The sequence below is a fragment of the Chelonia mydas genome, chromosome 16, assembly GCF_015237465.2.
Source record: "Chelonia mydas isolate rCheMyd1 chromosome 16, rCheMyd1.pri.v2, whole genome shotgun sequence".
Classification (NCBI taxonomy): domain Eukaryota; kingdom Metazoa; phylum Chordata; order Testudines; family Cheloniidae; genus Chelonia; species Chelonia mydas.
In genome coordinates, this window is record NC_057857.1 from 18,224,335 (window position 1) to 18,248,363 (window position 24,029).

Sequence of the window (24,029 nt, forward strand, 5' to 3'; positions counted from 1 at the left end):
ATCCTGAGGGTAAAACTTGACCGCACGATCTTTGGGGAAAAGTGAACACAAAAGGGGCGTGAACACAGCAGAAGTGAATTTGCATAAAAACAAATACAAATGGCCACGGAAAGGTTTTTGCATTTTTGTTCAGCTCTGTAGGTAGCAAAGCCTTGGAGAGGTTGTTTTCACCATGCCTGGAATATTCTTACTCTCAATGGGAGAAGAGAACCAAAATATGCGGGTAACAGGCAGCTAAAGGAGACAGCAGGACCAGCTTTGAGGGAAGCAGTCAGTCTGTTCCTTGAGAGGAAAATGGAGGGTTTCATTTGTTTTCTCTAACATACTAGTAGCAAAGGGGAAAGAAAACTAAGCCACATGAATTAACAGCAGCCATGTGGCCAACTGGAGAAATACCCACACCAGTAGATGTGCCTACTCTCAGTCCTTTAAGAGGAGCAAGATTGTTTCACATATGTTATATCTTCCATTCAATATGCAGGAGTACTGAATGGGACAGGCACTGGTAATGCGATAGAGAGCTTTATACCTATTAGATGCTATTTTGAATCCAGCCCAGCATGGGCCCTCACTTGAAAGAAATAAAATTAGAGGAGCCCTGGGGCTGCTCTTACTTGTGGCACAGAACTGCCAGGTCAGGACTGAAAGATTTTTCCCTCTTGCAGCTGTTTGATGGCTGATGTGAAGTGAATTGTGTGCTCTAGTTCTCAGTGGAAGGGGGTAGCACTACCATAATTGGTACTAATTGACAGTCTGATCAGAGATGCTAAGGAATTATTGAAACCTGAGCTACCCCCTTGTCCATCAAGACACTCAAGTAAAGAGTGAGGAAGCTGCCACCGCTGACAGCTTTGTAGGGGAATAAAAGATCTTTGTGTCTCGGGTTGGGCAGTTGATCCAGCACCTTTCATGAGCACTAATCCAACAAAGCAAAGTCATCAACGGCCAGTAGGCCTAGCCTGCCAATGATGTGAATTCCTGAATAATAAAGCGCCACATGCCCAGAGCCAATGGGCCACTTCATTTCCAAAGGATGCTTAAAAATGGTTCATGGCCAACCCTTTAAAAAATGGAATAGGTAAAGTGTAAAAAAATATGTGAACATTGATGTATTCGCTGAAACGTCTTCTGATTCCAGCAAGACCATTTGCATGCTGGCCTACAGTCCCCACCCCTGGCACCTCTGTGAAGTCTCTACAGATTGCCAAGGTATATAGACACTATAAGGCCTGGTCCACATTGTGTGTGTGTGGGGGGGGGGGGGGGGATCGATCTAAGTTACGCAACTTCCGTTACGTGAATAACGTAGCTGAAGTCGATGTACTTAGACCTACTCACCGCGGTGTCTTCACTGCGGTGAGTCGACTGCTGCCGCTCCCCCGTCAACTCCGCCTGCACCTCTCGCGGTGGTGGAGTACAGGAGTCGACGGGAGAGCACTCGGGGGTCGATTTATCGCGTCTAGACTAGACGCGATAAATCAACCCCACTGGATTGATCGCTGCCCGCCGATCCGGTGGGTAGTATGGATATACCCTAACCATCCCACTCCTTCAGGTGGTTCCTCCTAAATACGATTCATTCCTCTGGGAAGGGTTTGGCAAGACGATGCTGTGGGAAGGCAGCAATGCCTCTGTCCCGGTTATACTTTTTCAGTGAAGCCATCAGTCCCCAGACCTGTCCATCTGGCACCCTTCGCCAACGATACAATTGCTTTAAAGAGGCAGTGTGGTCTACTCTAGTGGATAGGGCATCAGATTGATTCATAGATTTGGAAACCAGCAGGGACCAGTATGATGATCTAGTCTGACCTCCTGCAGAGCACAGGCCTGAGAATTTAACCAATGGCATCAAACGCAGCATTTCTGGGTGAACTAGAGCATAGCTTTCAAAAAGACATCCAGCTGTGATTGAATAACTTCAGATGGTGGAGAATCCACCACCTCCCTAGCTAAGTTATTCCAACCCTCTCTGTTAAAAAGGGGAACTTTATTTCTAGTCTGATTTTGCCTAATTTCAGCTCCCAGCCACCGGATGCCTTGATGCCTTTGCTTGCTAGCCTAAGCAGCCCTTTGCTATCAGACATCATCTCCCCATGTCAGTACTTACGTCTGTGATCAAGCAACTTCTTAACTTTCCCTTTGTTAAACTAAATAGATGGAGCTTCTTTAGTCTCGCACCCTAAGGCAGGTTTTCCAGACCTTCCGTCATTCTTGTAGCTCTTTTCTGAACCCTTTTCAATGTGTCAACATTCTTTTTAAAGTGTGGACAGCACAGCACGAGAGTTGGTAGACCAAAGTGCTATTCCCAGCTGTGTCATGGATCTACTGTGTGACACTGGGCAAGTCACTTCCCCTCTCTGCACCGCTTTCCCTTTCCCCACTTCACCTGCTTTGTATATTTAGCTTGTGAGCTCTTGTGGGGCAGGGACTGTTTCTTACTTTGTGGGTGTGTATTGGACCTGGCACAATGGAACCTGGAGCTCAGTTAGGGCTTCCAGGTGCTACTGTTTTACAAATAATAATAGTAAAAAAACAAACCAGATTATGGACCAGATTCTCCTCTCGCTTATCCCAGTGTAAATCAGGAGTAATTCCACGGAGGTCAGTGGAGTTATACAGGTACAAAATGTTAGAAAAGAATCAGCTCCGTATGTGCCCTGTCACTAACTTTTAAAATGTGTCTTTGCTTTGTGCATGACCCAAAGCCTCCTTTGTTGGTTGAGCAAATACAAACGTACCCCAGCATAGAACATTGAGCTCATCTGCTGTTCTGAGATGCCAAAATTGGGGCCACACAGCATGGCTCCCCGCAATGTAAAGGGCAAGGGGACACTGCTGTCCTCATGTGGTGCTGCCTGCATGTGGCAGGCTCACTTATTGCTTCGCTGATATTTGCTTCAGGGTTGTGTGTTTTCCAGCTGTGAAGTGACAATTTGACTTGCTACCCAAAACTCTCTGTGCTCCAGCTCTTTACAGAAGGGTCAATAGGACATGAGAGAGCTTCTGAAAGAGCTTTAGATGGTGCCGATTGGTGCAGTTCCAGTGACAATACTGCAGCTACATGAATAGCTGCTGAGGATGAGGCTCTGTGTATTGAGGGTGGATGGTCTAGCCATTAGGGCCCTAGATTCGGCATTAGGAGACCTCCGTTCAAATCCCTGCTAGGCCACAAACTTCCTGTGTGACTTTGGGCATGTCACTTGGCCTGTCTAGCTTGAATCCCCCTGTTGTGAGGATTGTTATGCAATGCTTGGATACTATGGGGTAGGAGTCATACAAAGACCCGAGCGAGAGAGAGAGAGAGAGAGAGAGAGAGAGAGCTTTTATTGTTCATTCTAATATGAAGTGTCTCAGCCTATCATCACTGCCCTTGGGGTACTATCCTGCTGCTCAGTGGTATGGGCTACCAAATTCACAGCCATGAAAAACATGTCACAGACTGTGAAATCTGGTCATTTTTGTACTTTTATCCTATACTATACAGATTTCATGGGGGGAGACCAGCGTTTCTCAAATTGGGGGTCCTGACCCAAAAGGGAGTTGCAGGGGGGGTCACAAGGTTATTTTTGGGGAGTCACGGTATTGCCACCCTGACTTCTGCACGGCTTTCAGAGCTGGGCGGCTGGAGAGCAGCGGACACCGCGTTCCAGCTGCCCAGCTCTAAAGGCAGCACTGCCACCAGCAGCCCCCCAGAAGTAAGGGTCGCAGTACCGCAACCCCCCCCCAGCCCCCAAACTCCTTTTTGGGTCAGGACCCCGACAATTACAACACGGAGACATTTCAGATTTAAATAGCTGACATCATGAAATTTATGATTTTTAAAATCTATGCCTGTGAAATTGACCAAAATGGACGGTGAATTTGGTCAGGCCCTAGCTATCAGGCTATTACTCCCTGCACTCATACTGAATCATCTCTCTTCTGCCTTTGTGTTTTCTGCCATCAGTCATCAGTCCCCACTAGGCATGCACATGCTGTTCAGCCAACATATCCACCTTTCCTCCGGTCAATCCAAGCATGTCCATTGCTCTTCTCTGAATTCTAATTCATCTACACCTTTCTAGGAAAGCCTCGCCCAGATCCAAACACAATACTTCTATTGAAATGCCAGCTCAGGGGGACTGTGACCTCTGTTTTTTGGGACGTGAAGCCTACGTACAAACAAGCCCAAAATTTCACGGGTCATTATTCCTGCCACAATGCATTGACAACTTTTGTCCCATTTGCTTACTGCTGTCACTGCGAAATCTTCCCAAATGTTCTCCCTTCCACTGATTTGCCTGTGCTTTGTACTACTTTAGGAACAGGAATTGTCATACATCAGATCAGTGGTCTATAGACTCTGGTATCCTGTCTCTGACAATAATCAATATCAGAACCTTCTGAGGAAGGTAGAAAGCTCATGTAATGAACATCACGGGCTAAAATGCCCAGAAGGGAATTTTCTTAGTAAAACCAGGGAGCTGCTGGGTGATATATGTCAAAACATGTTCAGCATTAACTTTTCCACCTGTAAAATGGTAATAATAACACTGAATTAATTCACCAGGGTATTAACATTTAGGCCCAGATTTTTAACGTTACCTCGGCATTGCTCCCCTCAGCGTTGCAAGGCCTAAGTCGTTTAGATGGCTAAATCCCATTGATAAAAGTGACTTAAGTACTTAGGCCCTACGTACCGTTCACTTTCAGAGACGTAGGCGGTTTAAGTCAATTTTGAAGATGAGACTTAGGGCAAGTCTGCACTTAAAAAGCTGCACGGCTGTGGCGCTTTAATAAAGACGCCCTAAGCGAGCGGGAGAGAGCTCTCCTGTCGGTGTAGTTAATTCACCTCCCCTGGAGAAGGTAGCTAGGTTGTTGGAACATTTCTTCTATCAACCTAGTGCTGTCCACACCGAGGCTGAGGTTGGCTGAACTATATTGCTCAGGGGAGTGGATTTTTCACAGCCCCCAAGTGATAGCTGTGACCTCACTTTTTAGTGTGTACCCGGCCTTGGGCTATCTCTACACTACAGATGTCACAGGGACACAACTATGGCACTGCTGCTGTGCCTCTGTATCACTGTAGTGTGGACCCTTGCTACAGTGAAGGGAAGGGTTTTTCCACTGCTGTAGTTAATTCACCTCTACAAGAGGCAGTAGCGAAGTCAAGCGAAGAATGTTTCCATTGACCTTGTGGTGTTTACACTGGGATTTAGGTCTGCTAAGTATGTCTTTTAGGGGGGTGAATTTTTCATGTCCCCGGCGCAAGACAACTTTCAGCTGTTCGCTCAGACAAACAAGTTTGTTTACATTTGCAGGAAATAAATGCTGCCCACTTATTATTTACCTGGAAGCGAGAACAGGCATTCACATGGCACTTTTGTAGCTGGCATTGCAAGGTATTTACGTGCCGGATATGCTAAACATTCATATGCCCATTCATGCTTCGGCCACCATTCCAGAGGACATGCTTCCACGCTGATGATGCTTGTTAAAAAAAATACATTAATTAAATTTGTGACTGAACTCCCTGGGGGAGAATTGCATGTCTCCTGCTCTGTTTTACCAGTATTCTTCCATACATTGCATGTCTCAGATGAGGACCCAGCACATGTTGTTCACTTTAAGAACACTTTCACTGCAGATTTGACAAAACCCAAAGAAGGTACCAATGTGAGATTTATAAGGATAGCTACAGCACTCGACCCAAGGTTTAAGAATCTGAAGTGCCTTCCAAAATCTGAGACAAGGTGTGGAACATGCTTTCAGACGAGTTAAAAGAGCAACACTCCGATGTGGAAGCTACAGAACCCGAACCACTTAAAAAAAAAAAATCAACTTTCTGCGAGTGGCATCTGACTCAGATAATGAAAATGAACATGCATCGGTCCGCACCACTTCGGATCATTATCAAGAGGAACCCATCATCGGCATGGATGCACGTCCTCCGGACTGGTGGTTGAAGCGTGAAGGGACATGAATCTTTAGTGTATCTGGCACATAAATACCTTGCGACGCTGGCTACCACAGTGCCATGCCAACTCCTGTTCTTACTTTCAGATGACATTGTAAACAAAAAGCGGGCAGCATTAGCTCCTGCAAATGTAAACAAACTCGTTTTAGTGATTGGCTGAACAAGAAGTGGGACTGAGTGGACTTGCAGGCTCTAAAGTTTTACATTGTTTTATTTTTGAATGCAGTTATTTTTTGTACATAATTCTACATTTGTAAGTTCAAGTTGCATGATAAAGCAATTGCACTCCAGTACTTGTATTAAGTGAATTGAAAAATACTATTTCTTTTATTTTTTACAATGCAAATATTTGTCATAAAATAATAATATACAGTGAGCCCTGTACACTTTGTATTTTGTGTTGTAATTGAAATCAATATATTTGAAAATATAGAAAATATCCAAAACTATTTAAATAAATGGTATTCTATTATTATTTAACAGTGCAATTAATCATGCGATTAATTTTTTTAATCGTGATTAATTGCAATTAATTTTTTTAACTGCTTGACTGCCCTAATTGTTTCCCTTGTGGGTGGAGGTTTTGGCATTGCCACGACCTAGATCAGAGACATTCCTCCACCCCCACCCTCCCCAAAATCAATCAATTTTTTAAAAAAAATCTCTGACCCCAATGGAAGATGCATGGCATATGGCTGAATGCCAAGAAGGTTGAAGTTTAAATGAATTCAGGTCCCCCATATGCCTGCAATCCTGAGTCTCCTGAACAGGGAAAGAATGAGGGGTGTGTGTAGAGGGGTACTGTTAAATCAAGAAAAATCCTCTTTGCCTTGAAAATACAGCAGCTGGCTCCTATTTGCATCTCTTCCTTTAGCTCCCTTCTTGCTTCTGTGCATTGGAGTTTCTCACTTTGGAACCCGCTGCAACTGGGCCAGGGCTTGCCTTAAATTCGCTGCAGAGGAACCCTTCCACGTTCATCCTCAGTCCCTTTTGTCTGCTTTCCTCAGACCCCCAGTACCAAATCTGACCCCTCCTCCTTTTGTGTCTGGCTGCATTTTTGATGCTGCTGCTTTACCTCCCCCCACCCATTCCCTTCTCCGTGTCTAGTTAAATTTCCCCCGCCTTTGTTGATGTCACATCCTGTTTCAAACATCCATCCCTGCTAGTAGCCCCTGCCTTCCAATTCCTTTCCTTTTTTTTTTAATCCCTGTCCTCCCTCCATCAGCCCCCCTTTTCAAGGCAAACTTTTGGCAATTGCAGAGATAATCATTTCGTGCTCCGTTGAATTTCTCCTCGCCAATGTCTTTCGATCAGGGGAGCCATTAAATAATCATCATCATAATAAAATTTGTAAAAAAAAAAGCCCGAGAGAGGCAGATCAGAGAGAAGAGGAGACACGGGGAGCTCACTAAATATGCAAAGTGAAGGCTGTGCTAAGCAGATTTCTTGCATTGCCTTCTCGGGGTACTGAGAGAATCATAATAAAAAAAAAAATTGAAGGACCCAAAAGCAACCCAGGGGAGCCGGTGATCAACGCAGCAACAGAAAATAACCCAGGAGGAGAGGGGGAAATCTGCATGCCAGGTACCTGGAACTGTGTGCAAGAGATGCAACCTACAAGCAAGCTTCTGAGTCTCTTCTTTCTTCTGCTGATGGGCACAGAACTAACTCAAGTAGGTTTCTTTTTTTTTCTCTCTCTCTCCCAACGCCATTTTCTGCTAAAGCTGTAGGACACAAAAGAAACTAGAGTAGCAAATTGCATCTTTCTGTCAATTTCACTCCCCCTCCCCCATCCCTCCCCCTTCCTTCTTTTTGGAGCATGCAATAGAGGTCATTCATCAAATTCCTCTCCTGCGATGCAGGCGAGCAGTGAGGGGGAGCTCAGGGTGGAGGGATAAAGGTGTTCGTGTGCCTGGTGAAGAGATCGGACTTAAAGGGGATTTTTTTTTTTTTTTTAAGGCTGCCTTTGTGCCTTCAGATCTGCTGTAGATTTTTATGGCAGCCAGATTTGGAATGGGGTAGGGTGGTTGAATTCAACTTTTAATTGGGGAGGGGGGAGGGAAGGAGAGTTGAATTTCAGGTAAGGTGAAACTGGTGACTCTGTAATGTGACTGCCTTTTGTTTCACTAGGGGAGGAAGGGAATTCATCGTCATCTACCACAACATTTCATCACTGGGGGTCTTGAGTGTTCAGCTTTTAAAAAAAAATTTTTTTTTTTTATTCCTCCTCCTTCTTTGAAAAGTCCACAATTAAAGATGAGGTTGCTACAGTCTCAGTGCAATTCTCAGCTGGCAAATGGACAGGATTTGGGGGTGTATGTGATGTCTTTAAAAATGCAATAGTGTAAGTAGCTTGAAATGCACATTCTGTTATTGGTAAGCTAGGGGTTGGTCAGTCAGTCTGTCTACTTGTGTGTGTTCTATTTTCCCTTGTAAAATATGTAATTTGCACCTGCAATCACTTCTGTTTCATTCCCGCTCATCCCCTCCCCTTTATATAGATAAACGACTGGTGTGGCGGTAGCTTTCCTGATTTAGGGTGACATTTAAATGTCTCTTAGTGTTTCCATTTGTGGCATGCTTGGGGGCTGTTTCTTTCTTTATTTGATTGCCTTCCTGTACTTTCCAAGCCCACCTATTGTTGAGTTGGGGGGGAGGTTTTTTTTGAGGGAGTAGAAATAAAAGTCCATTCCACTTCTTTAAGAAACAAGGATGGTTTTGCTTTTTCTTAATCACGCAAGAAAGGAGCAAAAGTGATCACAAGGGGATACTCTATGTGGCGGGGTGTGTGTGTGTGTTAATTGTAATGTTGCCTTGAAGCAATAAATAAATAGGAATGGACCCTCTCCAAGAGGCTCTCGGATATGGAACCAATTAGCAGCTGGACTCTCATTCCAGATATTTTATGTTTTTTTTAATTATATTACACACACACAATAGTCTCTTAAGTCACTGTCCTGGGAACAGAAATGTAGTGGCTAAAGCATGTTTTACCTACAGAATATTTCTGAGCTGCTGCTGAAAGGAAGAAATCTCCAAAGCAAAGTCTTAAAACGTTGGGACCAAAGGGGGGGGGGGGGGGAAGGCTTATTAAAGACAATTCCAAGTTGCCTGTAAAGTGGACGGGCTGGGAAGGAATTATAGCTAAAGTGACTGACCAATAAAAAGCTGTTGTGTGCATTGAGAGAGAATATGCACCAGGGTATATACTCGCTCACATACACCTGCATGGCCAAACTGGGCAAAGCAGGGTGAAACGAACAAGAATTGCCCTGAAACAAACAAACAGTGCTTCCTGGTGAAGACCCTGCCATCCTCCTTTGGCATGATAAACACCAGCGATCTTGGGCTGCCTTCTCAGCAAGCTTGTATCTTCCCTCCTCTCTCCCTTCTTGGTCGCCCCCAGGCGAGCATGAGAGTATCTGTTTCATGGGGAATTTGAATTTCTTGGCTGCATGAAACTCTTTCCCCCAACTGCTTAATGGCTTCTTTCTCTCTTTCAGCACCCACCTTCTCTGCCTTGGCATTTTCCTGCAAGGACACCTTAGCTATTGCATCTCCTTGTGCTGAGGCAGCTGCTGGTGTTGGTAGAGTATCAGATTCTGTTTTGCAGGTGTGGAAGAACTTTTGTCCCAACTTTAGTCTGAGCAAACTAAATCAGCCCACTCCAGCTACAAGCTTTGGGCTAAAATAATCCCTGACTGACTTCAGTGGAGCTATCGCAGAGCAGTGTTTAGCCCACTGGTTTTAAATAAAAACATATAAACCTTGGCTAGATTTTAGCAAAAATAGGAGCTGAGCAGGTACCCTCCTTGCTTGCTTTCACTGTCTACCTTGAGCTGGCAACACTGATTTAGGCTCCTTTCTCCGAACCGCCTTCCTGTTCTATGGGAATGGAGAGCTCTCCAGCGTAGATGTGGAATTGTTTGGCTCTGCAGATCTGTTTCACAGTTTTTGCATCTCATTTCCATAGCACAGCTGCCAGATGCAATCCCCAAATAGGCCTTTCATCCCTGACGCCGCCCAGTTCCCTGCCTCCCACGTTTAATTTGGTGCCAAATTAACATCTCTATCACATGCACTGGAGTCACGCTCTCATCTGCATTCCCCTGCCCCCTCCCGAGAGCCCAGTGGGGGGGCCATGGTTAAGGGAAGATTCATTTCTAATTAGGCAGCTTTCAGTGACAATGCAAAGGCTGTTGTCAACCCCCGCTCCCTCCCTTTAATAACACAAAGCATGCACATCAGCCCCCCCAGATACTCCCCATAAGGGGTGCTAGAGCAGACTTTGCAATGGTAAGGGGTGAGTACATTGCTTTCCTTTAACAACTAACTGCTGCTGTTCTGTGTACAGAAGGGTAACCATCTCCTGGTGGGAAGGGAGAGCGTTGTTTCCAAAACAACCCACTAATCATATCTGAGCACCTAAACTAGAGCTGAATTCTCAAGTAATCCCAGTCACAGCTGGCTTCTGAAAAGCAGGGTTAGCTGTGCCCTACCCCTGAATTCGCTCCTAGAGCATGCGGGACATTGCAAACGGACACTGTGGATTAAATCCTGAAAAAGTAGCACATGCTTGGAATCAAGTCCTGACTAAAAGTTAATGGGATCCCAAGTCAAAATAACAGGAGTTGGCCAAACTTCTGTGTCACAGAGTCTTGTCATTGTTATAACTTCAGCTTGCCCTTTGTTTCCCCACTTGTAGTTTTATCCCTTTAGACTTACATATTATTGTCTTTTTAATTTCAGAGTTATTTCCATATGGAAATATTCAGAATATTAGAGTCCGAGGCTTACGCTAGCCCAAGTCCTTAAATTGCATTTCACATTTTTACAGGTCAGTGATCCAAATAATGAAATGATGAATATTACAGTTGAATTTGAATGGACTGGATTTTACTGGTACCTGTTGCCATTGGCAGGCAAAACCCCAATTCTTCCATCTACATGCATGCAAGTTTAGCCAAAGTTCTTCTGAGTTCAGAATGAGAGCTTTCTTTCTTTGGCAGCTGGAACCCCAGAGAGATAAAGGGTTACATCCTCAGATGACTTCAGTGGAGCTATGGGAATTTATACCACCCGAGGATCTGCTTCACAAGGTTTATTATATATGGCTATAGATGCAGATTTAAATATAGGCCCTGATTCTTACACTGATGTAAATCAGGAGTAACTCCATCCAAACCAGTGGAGTTAGATGAATGGAAAACAGGTTTAAGATCATAATCAGGATTACAGACTGGACCTCTCCTTCCCCCCGCACCCCATCCCCAATCTTGGTTTATAATGTATTCAGTCTCTCTTGAACAGGGCTGTTAACTGCACATTGAGGTACTTATGAAATTGCCATAGCTTTTCCCAGAAGTTTTGAGGGTACATAGAGAGGTAAGAAACACCTTGATATTTATTTGACCAATAATAATTCAATCCACAGAAGAAATATACATTCCCTGGGGCAGGGAAGTTATTGAATATTTAGGGCTCCCATTTAAGGGTCTAAGGGAACTTTAGCACTGATTTTCAAAATAGCATATCTGGTTCATTGGTATACGGTTTTCATCCCTGGGTGCCCTGGCAAAAAAGTGTGCATTTCCAATGGATCTGTAAAACCCCATAATTGTGAGTGCAAATGCTATCAGTTTGCACCCCTTCCACAATTTTCCAAGTGTCCAAAGCTGGGGGTTTTCCGGTTCATTGACACTGGAGTCAAACAGGAATAACTTCTTTACAGTCAATGGAGTTACACTGCTGGTGTAAAAGTGAGAGGAGAACCAGGCATGCATTTTTGCGATCTCACATGTTGCTTTGCCGTTGAAAATGTGGCTCTTAGATTTTGGAGCCAGAGAGCAGGGAAGGAGGATGGTACTTCTCTGACTCCCCCTGCACATTGATCCCCCTGCAGCTCGGTTCTAACTCACTTTAACGCCAGGCCTTAGACTGTGCTAGTTTAGCTGTAACTATTGAGGTGATTTTCAAACGTTCACGCTGATTGCTAGGCTCCTTCATCCCCTATTGTGGAGCCACACTGTAGAATTAAGCTGCAAATCTGCAGCCTGTAACATGAGGCAGATGCCTCATTTCATAAACCAATTAATGTCTCGTTTCGCTAACTTCAGCTTTCACCAATAAAAAAGACAGGTAATTGTCAGCCTTGGGTTATATTTATTACTCAAGTTATCAGGCCTTGTAATCAGTATTAGAATCACTGTGTAAAGTAATACAAAACTAATTACTATCTAACTGAATTAGGTAGATGAGGACTGTAAAACTGCATTGACAATGGAAGAAGTCAGTTCTCAGTTATGAGTGATAAACTGCGGCTTTTGCTTGCTATTATGAAATCATGAACCATAGGGCCATAGTAATGCTCGAGACAAACACTAACATGGCTGTAGATCAATGACAAATATCAATGACATTAAGTATCATTACTCTTGAAGGAAGTGGGTTTTTTTACGCACAGGTAAACTGAGCCACAGAGAGGCCATGATGAGTCCCAGGTAGCACAGCAAGACAAAGCAAAGCTGGAAATAGTGGTTTCTAATCTCTTACATGCTTTAACTATTATACCACCCTTCCCTCCCAGAGCAGAGTCCAGGAGTGCTGACTACCAGTCTCCTGCATCTTCTCACTACTAAACTTCACTCCTCTTTCAGAACTGGAAGTAGAACCCAGGAGTCCTGACTCTCAATCCCCCCTGCTCTAATTAGTAGACAATGCTCTAAATCTAGTGAGATCACAAGAGACCTTGTGGGAAGGACAAGAACAGGGAGAAGAGGATTAAAGCAGGTGCTTTGCCAGACTTCAGTACTAATTTTGATAGTACGAAGCAATTAACACACACAACAATGGGATATACTTATTTATTAATTTAAAAAGACTTTCTGGACAGTAGTTCCGAACCGACCTATGGAAATATTTCCCCATCCACACCCCAATATTGACCTTAAGGAAACCTGCTCGTAAAAGATATGCTGATAATTGCTCCTAATACAAACCTCATCTATTGAAATCGTTGCAAAATTCCCATTAACTGTAATGCTGCTATACTGGGCTCACAGACTTCTGTGACATATATTGGCATTTGCTATGAGATTGTGGGTTTAGTGTCAAGAGCAGCTTTAGCTAAACACAGATTTAGTACAAGGCAAAGATCTGTAAAGGGGGATTATTCTGTTCAAACGTAATACTGAGAGCATGATCTTTCTGCTGCAAAATTCAGGGTCTTCTGCACTGTGTGTAGAGAGTAAAACTCACACGGCACTTACCATGTGCAAGGAATTGTCTCGTGTTGATAGCTAGAATTTAACCTCCTCATGACTACTGTGCAGCATGCTGTGCCTCGCCCCAGAAGTGGCTGCATTTCAGTGCTGCTCTATGTGTCGAAAGCCAATTGTGCATAGCTTATGCAAAATGGGAGCTTAGTGGGGGTAAGGTCTGCTGAATAAGGTCCATGGTTTGTGCAGCACATTGGGATCTTTCAGGATAGGGAGGTGCAGGGTAAATATAAAACAGGAGTCTCTCTTATAGGTGAAAGGAAGCTAGGAACGTTTGTATTGCTTCAGTGCAGTCCTGCTGTATTGAGGCATTTCTAGTGCTATGAAAGCTCTTAGGTCCAGCTTCTCAAAGGGAATTAGGGCCTAAATTCCCTTTCAATGGGAATTAGGCTCCTAAATACCTTCTGAGGATCTGGGCTCTGCTGACTTCAGCTGGTGGGACACAAAGACAGCAGCGTGAGGCCCTGAACTTTGTATTGCTTTCGGTGCTCAATGGAAGGATTAAGGGGGAAATCATGCTCCTTGCTGGCAGTCAGTCCCACCCCCCGGTTCCTGGAGTCTCTTCTCAGTTCATTCACCTCCCTTGCATTCTAATGGGGCCATGCACAGGGGTCACAGTCAATTGAAGCAGGAGAGGGTGCCCCAGCCAAGGAGCGGGGGAACTGTGGGGGAGCACTGCTCTCCCACTCATGCATGGAAGCGGGGGAGCTCCCTTCTGCTATTAGCCACTGAGTGGGGAGTTGTGGTCCCCTTCCTGTGACTCCCAACCCTGGTTATACACAACGATTGAGGGGAGAAGCACAGAATGATCCCTACTGCCCCACTGTGCTTCTTAAGGCCCACGGCAATGGGGGTGGGGTGAAATGTGATTATTACTTATTTGTATTGCCATAGCAACTACGAATCCCGGTCATGGACCGGGACCCCATTGTGCTAGGTTCTGTATAAACACGAGGGGTGGGGGGAGAGAAACTTTGCAAAAATATTCTTTCTAATAGGAACTCTGCTGCCCCACCCACCCCACATTCATGTGCGTCTCTGTCTGTCCACTCACCGATGAACGTTGATGTCCAATATACTGTGCTGCCTTGTACTTATCACGTTAGAGAGGCGCCCATGGTAGAATCCTCGACCTGAACATCTCACCCACGGAAGGGTTTGAATCCAGACCAGGATCCAGGGCCAGAGCTGTACTTTGCAAGTGGTCCCTGTCTGTGTCCTAGACTGAACCAAAGCCCCACAGGCAAAGAGCCCCTGAAGCCTGATCTGTATTAGAATGTTGTCCTTTGCATCCGTCTAGACCATCTGCAGTACACTATTATGCACCTACATGCCCAGTGCAGTCCAGTCTGTTTAATGGGAACATCGGCTTCCCACCGCATTTTCCCCACTCGCTGGGATTTCCCAAAGCAGGGGCCGGTCCACCTCACTTCCAGTTCTCAAAGCCTCCTTCCAGTCCAACCTTGTGAACTTTCTGCACCTCCAGCTAGGCTGATAGCATCTAGTCAGTGTCACTTTAAAAGCAAATAACAACTCCTGTGATAAATGACACTAAGGGGCAGATCCTTTTCTCTGCTCCCCAGGCCCAGAGGCACTGGACACAGTGGAAGCAGTGTGTGGGTGTGTTGCCCAAAGATTGGGGGAGAGGCAAGTGTTCTGGAAACACCCACAGGGTGTGTGGTCCCTACCATGCCGCAGAACACAGTCCCTAGAGGAGCTTGGGATTCCCCAGCTTGCAGGAAGTTGATGGGGGAGGGGAAACACATGGGCGTAATGCTGATGGATCTATTGCTACATGAACCCATCAGACATTGCCCCACAGAGGGGGCATGACTGCAGCCCTGAGGTACCATAGAATAACTTGGCTGCTGCTCAGTGGTCTAGGAGTGTAAGATTCATTCTCCTAGCCTCTGTACACCCAGCCTGATTACTCTGGGCTGTGCTCGTCAGACAGGATTTGCCTTATGGGGCAAGTTCTCCCCGGTGCACGAGGCCTATATGCGCCTCGTGAGCCTCATTCTGAGGAATTGAGTGAGACTTAAATGGTGCGTAAGTCTCATGCAGGCCCTTTGCACAGCGGTGAATTCCACCTAAGGGTTGTGTGGAGCAGGCAGGAGGAATCATTCTCAGGTTTCTCCCTTTCAAAGGAGCATTGATGTGGGATGTCACCGAGCTTTTCCAGAGCACAGCTAATAAATAACTACTCTACCGCCCACTGCCATCCTGGTTTTGGTGCTCAGCCAAGAACGCTACCAAACATACCTCAAAGAGATGTTTAGTTCAAACCAGGGAGTCCTGTGGCCTGTGTTATACAGGAGGTGAGACTAGATGGTCCTTATAATCTATAAATCTATAGGGCATTATCACTGCTGACCTCAACCCCGCTTCCATATCTACCCCTGCATTTATGTGCACGCTCTCGTTTGTGAACGCAAGGAAGCACGAAAATAGTATGTGAAAATAACAGTTGATTTGCCAGTCAGGCAGTTGCTGAATTTGCACATTATACATAAATATGTGTTCGGCTCTGCATGTGTAACTGACACAGCATGGGACAGCAGCAGAGTTTGAACCCAGAACCTTCCCTGCTAAAAGGATGAGCCTGTATCTCTTGAGCTGAAGAACAGAGCTAAAAATCCCTCTGATTCAATAGGAGCCTTTCTACTGTGATCAACACGATTCGGCTAGGACCCCAAGCCTCCACCTGGTAGCTGTGGCAACTTCATAACCTTTTATGTGGGTGGACCAGCCACAAGAGGGAGACAAAGGTCTATCCTGTATTAGTGTGTCATGCATAAATACGGGCACAAATTTGCTGACCATATTTGAGAATGCTGGCCTCTTAGGTCAATTGCAGTCAGCTGCGTTCATTTTACATTATGCATGGACAACAACTTTTCCATTAGTGAAATTTTCCATTTAGTAGTTTGCCATTAAGTGGGATCCATTCTATACCATATATTTTTATGTCTTTTTTTCCTCATCCTTTATTACTAAGGATATATCCATGCAAATGAGATCTTTTGTTCCCTAACAGTTCATCTTTCCCTGCTGCTTATTATCTCATTACAGCAGTAATTCACTCATTGAGACATCAGAATTGGCTGCTCTGGAAATGATTGATGCCATGGAGACATCAGGTGTAGAATACACAACAGGAACAGATAAACTCAGAGACATAAGGAGCCTCTTTTCAAGCCAAATAACCCGTGTGATAAACAATGAAGCAGTCAGAAGAGAGGCGATCTGAGATATCAAGGAAAACCTAAGACTAAGAGAGGTTTTGTCAAAAATTCGAAGAGGTGTCAGTTTCTCTTTAAGGGCCAGATCTTGCTTTGCACTGGAAAGCTTCCCTAAGAGGATGCTGTCAGGTTGAAAACAAGGGGACTGATTCTTCTCGCACTTACACCACTGTATCCCCATTGACTTCAGTGGCATTACTCCTGATTTACTTTAGTGTAAGTGAATGTAGGTTCAGGCCCAATGCATTTAAACATATGTCCTTGTGGATTTTTTTTACTATCACCTTTCAGACCACAACAGTTGAAAGAACCTGTCTCTAATGTACACTTGAGCAATAACAATGAGGGTTTCATTTTTGCATTTCACTTAGCTTGGGCAAGGTCAATACACCGGTCATTTTCACTTCCTGGAGCTCAGGCCTTTGCATAAAGCTGCAGTGTTGGGGTTTCTAACCCTGCGAGATAGTATTTAAATCTGAACAAAAAAACCTAATAAAAAAACTCTTCTGACTTAATAATTGCCATTTAAAAAATAGAATAGAGACATTACAATTGATCACGGATTTTGCAAAGCCTCCATTTGGGGCTGGAATTGATGTATCTGTGTGTGGCCCTTTCCGCTACATCCAGGTGGGACTGACTCTTTAGAGAAAGTGCTGTGGCAATTTGTTGCCATGTGAGGTTGAGCTATAAATAATGGAATTAGGGTCTGATAAGGAAGGCTCCAATCCAGGGATCTGGAAAGACAATAAATGCAACAAGTCATTGACTTTTTTCAGAGAGCCATTGTTCTCTGGATGGCCTTGCATAACTCCCGTTATGTTAACAGGCTCTTGAAAGAAGAGAATAGATGCTCTGAAGCATATGGAAGCAAAGGAGCCTAAAAATTCAAATGGGTTTATTCTTCTCTTGATTAGCCTAAGCATGGCCACTTCCTCTGCTGTTGTAAATCAATGTAGCTCCATTGAAGTCAGTACAGCTATGCTGATTTACACGAGCTGAGGATCCGGCCCATAATTTTCATAAAGGGAAGGTGGTTGCAATAGGGATACAGGAGAGGGAATAGATTGGGAGCCCAGACTGTGGGAGTCTGTGTCTTTGTGTGATCACAGGCAAGCTCGTCAGCTCCCCGTGCTTCATTTGCTCTATCTGTGAAATAAGTCTAATAAATTCCTACCTGATCCTGCGCCATTAAAGTAGAGCTTTGTCATTGGCTTCCACAAGAGTAGGGTCTGGAAGCCCAGAGGTGTTACAAAGCTTAACATTTGGAAAGCATTTTTCAATCCTTGGATGAATGGTTCTGTATACTACTATTACCACGACTGAATACCAGTAACAGTACCTATGTGTACTGAGGGGGAATGAATCTTTATACATTCCTGGGGGAATAAAAGCTACAGAATGCATTTTTGTTAGCTTTTTTAACATACTTTATTATTTAAAAACTATATGTGGGTAGAAGGTGAAGGTCTAAAAAAGATGTTAATTTCTATATGCTTCTGAACTAATTCTTCTTCTATGTATTTATTGAAGACTAGCATGAGAGGTGAGTTTTACGTCATACCCTGCTTTCCAAATGAGCACTGAAATGATATAAATACTGCACTGGTAAGTGTCGTACGGATCCGGCGCTCAGATACTGTGGTGATGAGCACAGTATAAGAACCTGAACAGACTAGAATAGAACAGAAGGATGTGATTTCCTTTAAGAGCTCTCTGCAGATGGCGTTTTACCTTCGACCTAAGCATTCACTGCTACCATCCTAGTAAGAATGCTGGGACAGATTTTGATCGCAGTGACACCAATGTAAATCTGAGTTGTTCCAATGAAGCCACACATTTGCATCTAATTATTTGTTGGATATTTGCACCGAAGGAAAAATATTCCACCATCCACCAGTATTTCTGGCAGCCTTCCATGGGAGTTAATGAATCACGGGAATTCAGTATAGGAAATATCAGTAGGGTTGGACACTAGGGTTTGGGATAATTCCCCCTCCCTCATTTAGTGAAGGTCTTCTAATGGCAGCGGCCCGGCAATATGAGCAACCCTGTCCTAATAAGCCATGGCATGCACACGCGGGGCCATAGCCTCATTTTAATTGAGTTCATACTTGGGCAAAGTGCCATTAAAGTCAATTAGAGAAACAAGGTGGGTGAGGTACTGTCTTGTACTGGACCAGCTTCTGTTGACGAGAGACAAGCTTTTGAGCTTGCACAGAGCTCTTCTTTGGAAGAAGAACGTATTTTACCTCGTCCAGCTTGTCTCTTCAAAATCTTGGCAGTAAGATGGCTACAACAACGCTGCGCACGTCACAGTCGATTATGGTTTTGCCTCCGTTGAGGACTGAGTGACAAATGAGCAATGAGCTCGGGATTTGGTCAGGTGAAAGAGGTCAAGAGTGACAGAGAAACTTTAGTTAGTTTCAGGCTTGCCAGGGTTATTGGGTCTGACCCAAAGCATAGTGGGAATGTGGCCTTTGGATAAGGCCAGTCATGAACAACGACACACTTCTACCCTGAGAGGGTCCTGCTAGCTGTGGGAAGAGAATCATGTTTAAACTCTTTCAATCTGCAGCCATTGGTTGTATCCAGAGATTGAACCCAATCATGTTCCAGTCCCACTGAAAGCTTCCACTGCCATCAAGGGAGAGGCGGCAGGCCTGGAGCCAGCATGTGCACACAGCCTCACCTCTCTCCTCTTAGGGGGTCTCGTGAAGTGTCTGCTTGGCTTTTCTCTGTTTCTTAAACCTCCCCTGATGTCACTTACGGGCAAGTCCTGCTTTCCTCTCCCCTGCCCACAGCAAGAGTGGTGGGGATCCTGTAAGGGTCCAAAGTTAGGGCTTCTTCAAACATGGCTCAGGGCAAGGTAGCGGGACCCCACTGTCTGTACCCATTTTGAGACTTTGATCCAGCACTGGTGAAGTCAATGGGAGTTTTGCCAGTCATCTAATAGAAGCAGGTTGCAGGCAGGGTAGAGATTACTACCATGAAACAGATTCTTGTAGCAGCCTGGGGAAGGAATCTAAATGCCCACTCAATGGGGTTCTCCTGGGCAAAGCCCCCGTACTCAGCCCTGGCTGATCCCCATCACTGGAGGTTTTTAAGAACAGGTTGGACAAACACCTGTCAGGAATAGTCTAGTCTTACTTGGTCCTGCCTCAGTGCAGCCGGCTGGATTAGATGACTTCTCGAGGTCATCCCATTATGGGAAGGATGGAAACATGGTCCGGTGATTAGGACACTAGTCTGCAACTCAGAAGAAATGCCTCGGTTCCCTGCTCTGTGTGACGTTAGCCTGTGTGCCTCAGTTCCCCATCTTTAAAACCGTGATAACGGCACTGCTGTAGGGCACAGGATATACCCATTAAAGATCGTGAGGTGCTCAGACACGACGGTAATTGCGGGGGGGGGGCAATAAGAATGGTAGATAGTGAATTTGTGAATGATTATTTAGCTAAAAAGTTATGTAGCAGCAAGTTATCCCTACTTGCAGAAATAGATCCTTATTTTCACCAGTGTAAATCTGACCTGTGAGATACCAAAAATGTGGATGACATCACCAAACTTTCTATATTCCACTGCCAACATCTGCTCTTCAGCTCTTACGCTGACAAAGGCAGACTGGGAGTTGTCTCTTAACCAATCCATTTTGGAGCTATTTAGAAATTCCCTGGGGGGACGATGAGTTATCAAAGAGGACTGGGAGTAGGATGAGTCATTGTTCCACTGTATTTATTATCACTGATGATCCACTGTATTATAAAGCATCTTTTTGAAGGGGGGCCTGCAATACCAATCTACGCTAGAAGGTGGCACTCGAATCCAACAATTGCAGAGGCTCTCTGATGGCAGAGTTGCATAATATGCATGTCAGTCACTGGTTTGCAATTGCACTTCAGCAAGAAATTAGATCTTTTTGCAAATACAAAGTGAAACACCTTTAAATCCCCTCCACACACAAACAAAGGTGAAAACCACAGTGTTGCAGTACTAAAATGTATGCGTTGCAGAGCCTTGAAAGAAGTTACAGACAATTGCATATAACTCTCCATCTTACCTTAACTGTTTTGGTGTTTCAAATCTTGAGAGGAGGAAAGAGTTTGTATTATTATTTTTTTTAATTACTGTGATTACTTCTTGTTCCTCTTGAAATCTCAGGAAGCAGTGGGATAAGCCTCTGATTCCCCCGAGGCCGCCTTTATTACTGTGGAGCAAGAGATGTGACTTTTATTCTTTTGGGGAATCCTGCACATGACCAGAGGATTAATTTTGTAATCTCTCTTCTGCACGTGGTATTTAAATGTTAACCTAGAAAAAAAATAAGATGGAATTGTGAATTTCGATCAGAGGAACACTTCCTTTCTGAAGTCATTGGGAAAGTTATATAAGCCCCTTGAGGAAATCTTTTTTAATCTTGAATGAGAACTGTTTCCTTATGGAGAAGCCACTTTCAGTGAAAATGTTTTGACAAAGCCATCAGCACAGTCTGCAATGAAATGGCCATGTGGCTTCCTACTTACAGTTTGGTTCACTGTGGTGCAAGCAATTGCAATATGAGATTTTTCTGAAAAAGAAACCAAGCAGCCAGATCCCCTGCTGGTGTAAACCAGTGTAGCTCCACTGACTTCAGTGATTTGCACCAGATGAGGATCTGGCCGATGTGTATAATCTGATTTAGCCTGCCAACTTTTGGGTTGATCAGGGGTTTTGAAAGCTGAGGGGGGAGGCTGAGGTGCTTGTGTGCTTACCTTTTGTTCCCACATCAGTCTGTTGTATCCAGTGGTCTGTCTCATCTTATATTTAGACTGTCACCTCTTTGGGGGCAGTGACAGTCTTTTTGTGGCGTATTTGTGCAGTGACTAACACAATCCTTGATGGGGGAGCTACTGTAATACAACTAATAATGATGATTAACACTGAGGTACCTTACTCACCACCCATGGGAGACATCAGATTTGCTGGGGCTGAGGTGGGGAGGGAAGCTCATTTCCTCAGTGCTGGAGAACATCTCTCCCAAAGTTAAGACAATGAAACAGACATGTTCAGAATGCAGCAAGCTCCCCACTCAGACATGGAGGGTTGCCTCTCTCCAGTTGATGCCCCTAATTCACCACTCCATGAATCACAGGTCTTCCTTGGAAGATGCTTGTTCTCCATCACATCTTCCACCTTCTGCCATCCTGCTCTCTTGACCATTCCGTAGAGAATCAGGGAGGGCTCTTTGAAGTCTGCCATGGCTGGATTTTTCTCCATTAGGGTGGGGTTGGGTTTCCTTTGGAACTGGAGCAACTAAAAGTTAAGGAAGGAGAAGTCTACCTGGTGTGAATAAGATTTTGATTCTGCTGCCTGGTTGTGGGCAGGGCTATAAATGAGGCAAGGAAATATGAGGGACTTTTCTATTTAATTTGTTTTCATTTGCAAGGCTGGGCAGGTGGAGGAAGAGCCACCAATTTAGGCTTAGATTGACTCTGACCCTCAGCACTCCCCTCCTATGTCTACACAGCCATAAAAATCCTGGGGCAGCGAGTGTCAGGCTCCAGCCCAAGCCCAAATGTCCACATGGCTATTTTACAGCCTCGCAGCCCAAGACGAGTGAGGCGGGCCAGCTGCGGCTGTGCCATGGGTCTTTTATCACAGTGTAGATAGACCATAAGTAACAGTGGCTCAGAACATCATGCAACAGCTGGGTCAGAGGACAGAGAAGGTGACAAGAATAACGAAGCCACAGATCCCCCACCATGACTGCATGGGCATCACAAGTAAGCCTGGGTCAATGGAAAACACACCGTCTTGCAGAAAAATAGATAGGTACGAGCGGCACTAGCCTCTCTTAAGGGGGGTGGGGGATGGGGAAGAGCTCCAGTTAAAATGAGAGCAGATGGAGTGCCGTGCGAACAGGACAGTTAATACTTGGGGAAGGTAAGCAGAGTGTCTGAAGAGCTCTGTGAAGCTGGAACACTTGTCCTTTTCACCAGCAGAAGTTGGTCCGATAAAGCCATGGTTTTCAAACTTTTTAGGCTGCGTACCCCTTTCCAAATAACATAATCTACGCCATACTCCCATCAGAGATAGGGTCAGAATACACTGATGAAAACAGGGGAAAAGACGGTCTGTAAGGGGTAACACGATGTGTTGTCTGTCTGGACGGGATTATTCCCGCGTGCCCCTAGCGTACGGGTACCCAGGTTCGATATTGTCTCACCCACCTCGTCCCTCTCATATCCTGGGCCAACATGCTACAACAATCGTGCAAACAATTATCGTCTGGCTTCAGGACTGTACAAGGAAAAATATGGCACAGCCAGGCAGAGAGCATTGCTAGGGGAAGGCTGCGCTGGTCTGATTATAATCCAATTCCTCATCCTCCTTATTTTCTTTTCAACTGACTGGGTTCTTCCTAATATTTGTTAAGGCAGCGCTGGGGGTAGCCCTGCTTCTCTCGCGCGCCAGCACAGGCGAGTAAAAGAGAGCCCGGGAGATTTGTGCTCCCTGGCAGCTCCCCTGACTAACCAGCCCTTCACCGACGCCTCAGACACCGGGCTGAGTGTGGTGCTGATGCAAACTGATGCTAAAGGGGGAGAGACACCCCATCGTGTACTTTACCCACCTGGTCCAAAAGTCCAAAAAGGCTTTTCCTGTCTGGGCGAACCAGCCCCCGACGGCGGCCAGGGGGCGCTGGAGAGAAGCAAAGGGAGAGAGAAACTAAACCCCCCCCAGTTTGACATCAGCGTGCGTTTGATTTTCACACCAGCCGCTGGTCTCCGCCCCCCCTCCTCCCCCCCCCATCCATTTCATCCCGCCCCATCGTCCGTGTCAGGCATGTGCATTGCACGTCCCAGGGAGACGCGGGGTTTTGGAGACCGGGCTCCTTCCACCTTACAAAAAAGCACCCCAGCACCCCTCCCCAACTCCTTCCCCCCCCTCCCCACCCAAATACCCCTCGCCGTCCACCCGGGGCAAACCCTCCGGCTGGCTGGGCGCTCCGCTCCGCCCTCCCCTGGGACTGGTGTGCCAAGCGGCGGCCCCCCCAGCAGGGACCGTGGCTGTGGGGGTGCCGGGGCCAGCCCGGCGGCGTGCGGGCGGCAGGGAGCCCCGCAGAGGCGAGACCCCGGCGGGAGCCAGCGGAGATGTCTAGGGAGCGCTCGGCCGGCGGGGCGGGGCAGCGGGGGCCGCTGAGCCGCGGGCAGCCCCGGGCCGGTTCGGAATGAAGGGCGGCTGCCGCCGATCCCCGCCGCGATGTCGGTGCCTTTGCTCAAGATCGGAGTCGTCCTGAGCACCATGGCCATGATCACCAACTGGATGTCGCAGACGCTGCCGTCCCTGGTGGGGCTGAACAGCACCAAGTTAACCGCAGCCTCGGGGGGCACCTTGGACAGGAGCACAGGAGTAAGTGTCGGGTGGGGAGCTGGTGCGCAGGGCACGTCTGTGCACTGTGTGTGAGTGTCGGGGGGCTGGTGTGCGGGGCACGTCTGTGCACTTTGTGTGTGTGTCGGGGGGCTGGTGTGTGGGGCACGTCTGTGCACTTTGTGTGAGTGTCGGGGGGCTGGTGTG

The 24,029-nt window shown here is 45.9% G+C and overlaps 1 protein-coding gene across 2 annotated transcripts in view; it reads left to right on the forward strand.

Moving 5' to 3' along the window:
- Positions 1 to 7,076: 7,076 nt before the first annotated feature.
- The window catches only part of OLFM1 (olfactomedin 1), a 48,230-nt gene continuing 31,277 nt past the window's right edge, over positions 7,077 to 24,029 (forward strand). Inside the window, exon 1 of one of the 2 annotated variants that reach the window (XM_037879905.2) lies at positions 7,077 to 7,629. In XM_037879905.2, the coding sequence (XP_037735833.1) occupies positions 7,534 to 7,629 (96 nt within the window). In that variant the 5' untranslated portion in view covers positions 7,077 to 7,533. Of the gene's footprint in view, positions 7,630 to 23,483; positions 23,865 to 24,029 lie in introns of those variants that run through there. The other variant, XM_037879904.2, reaches the window with a different exon arrangement.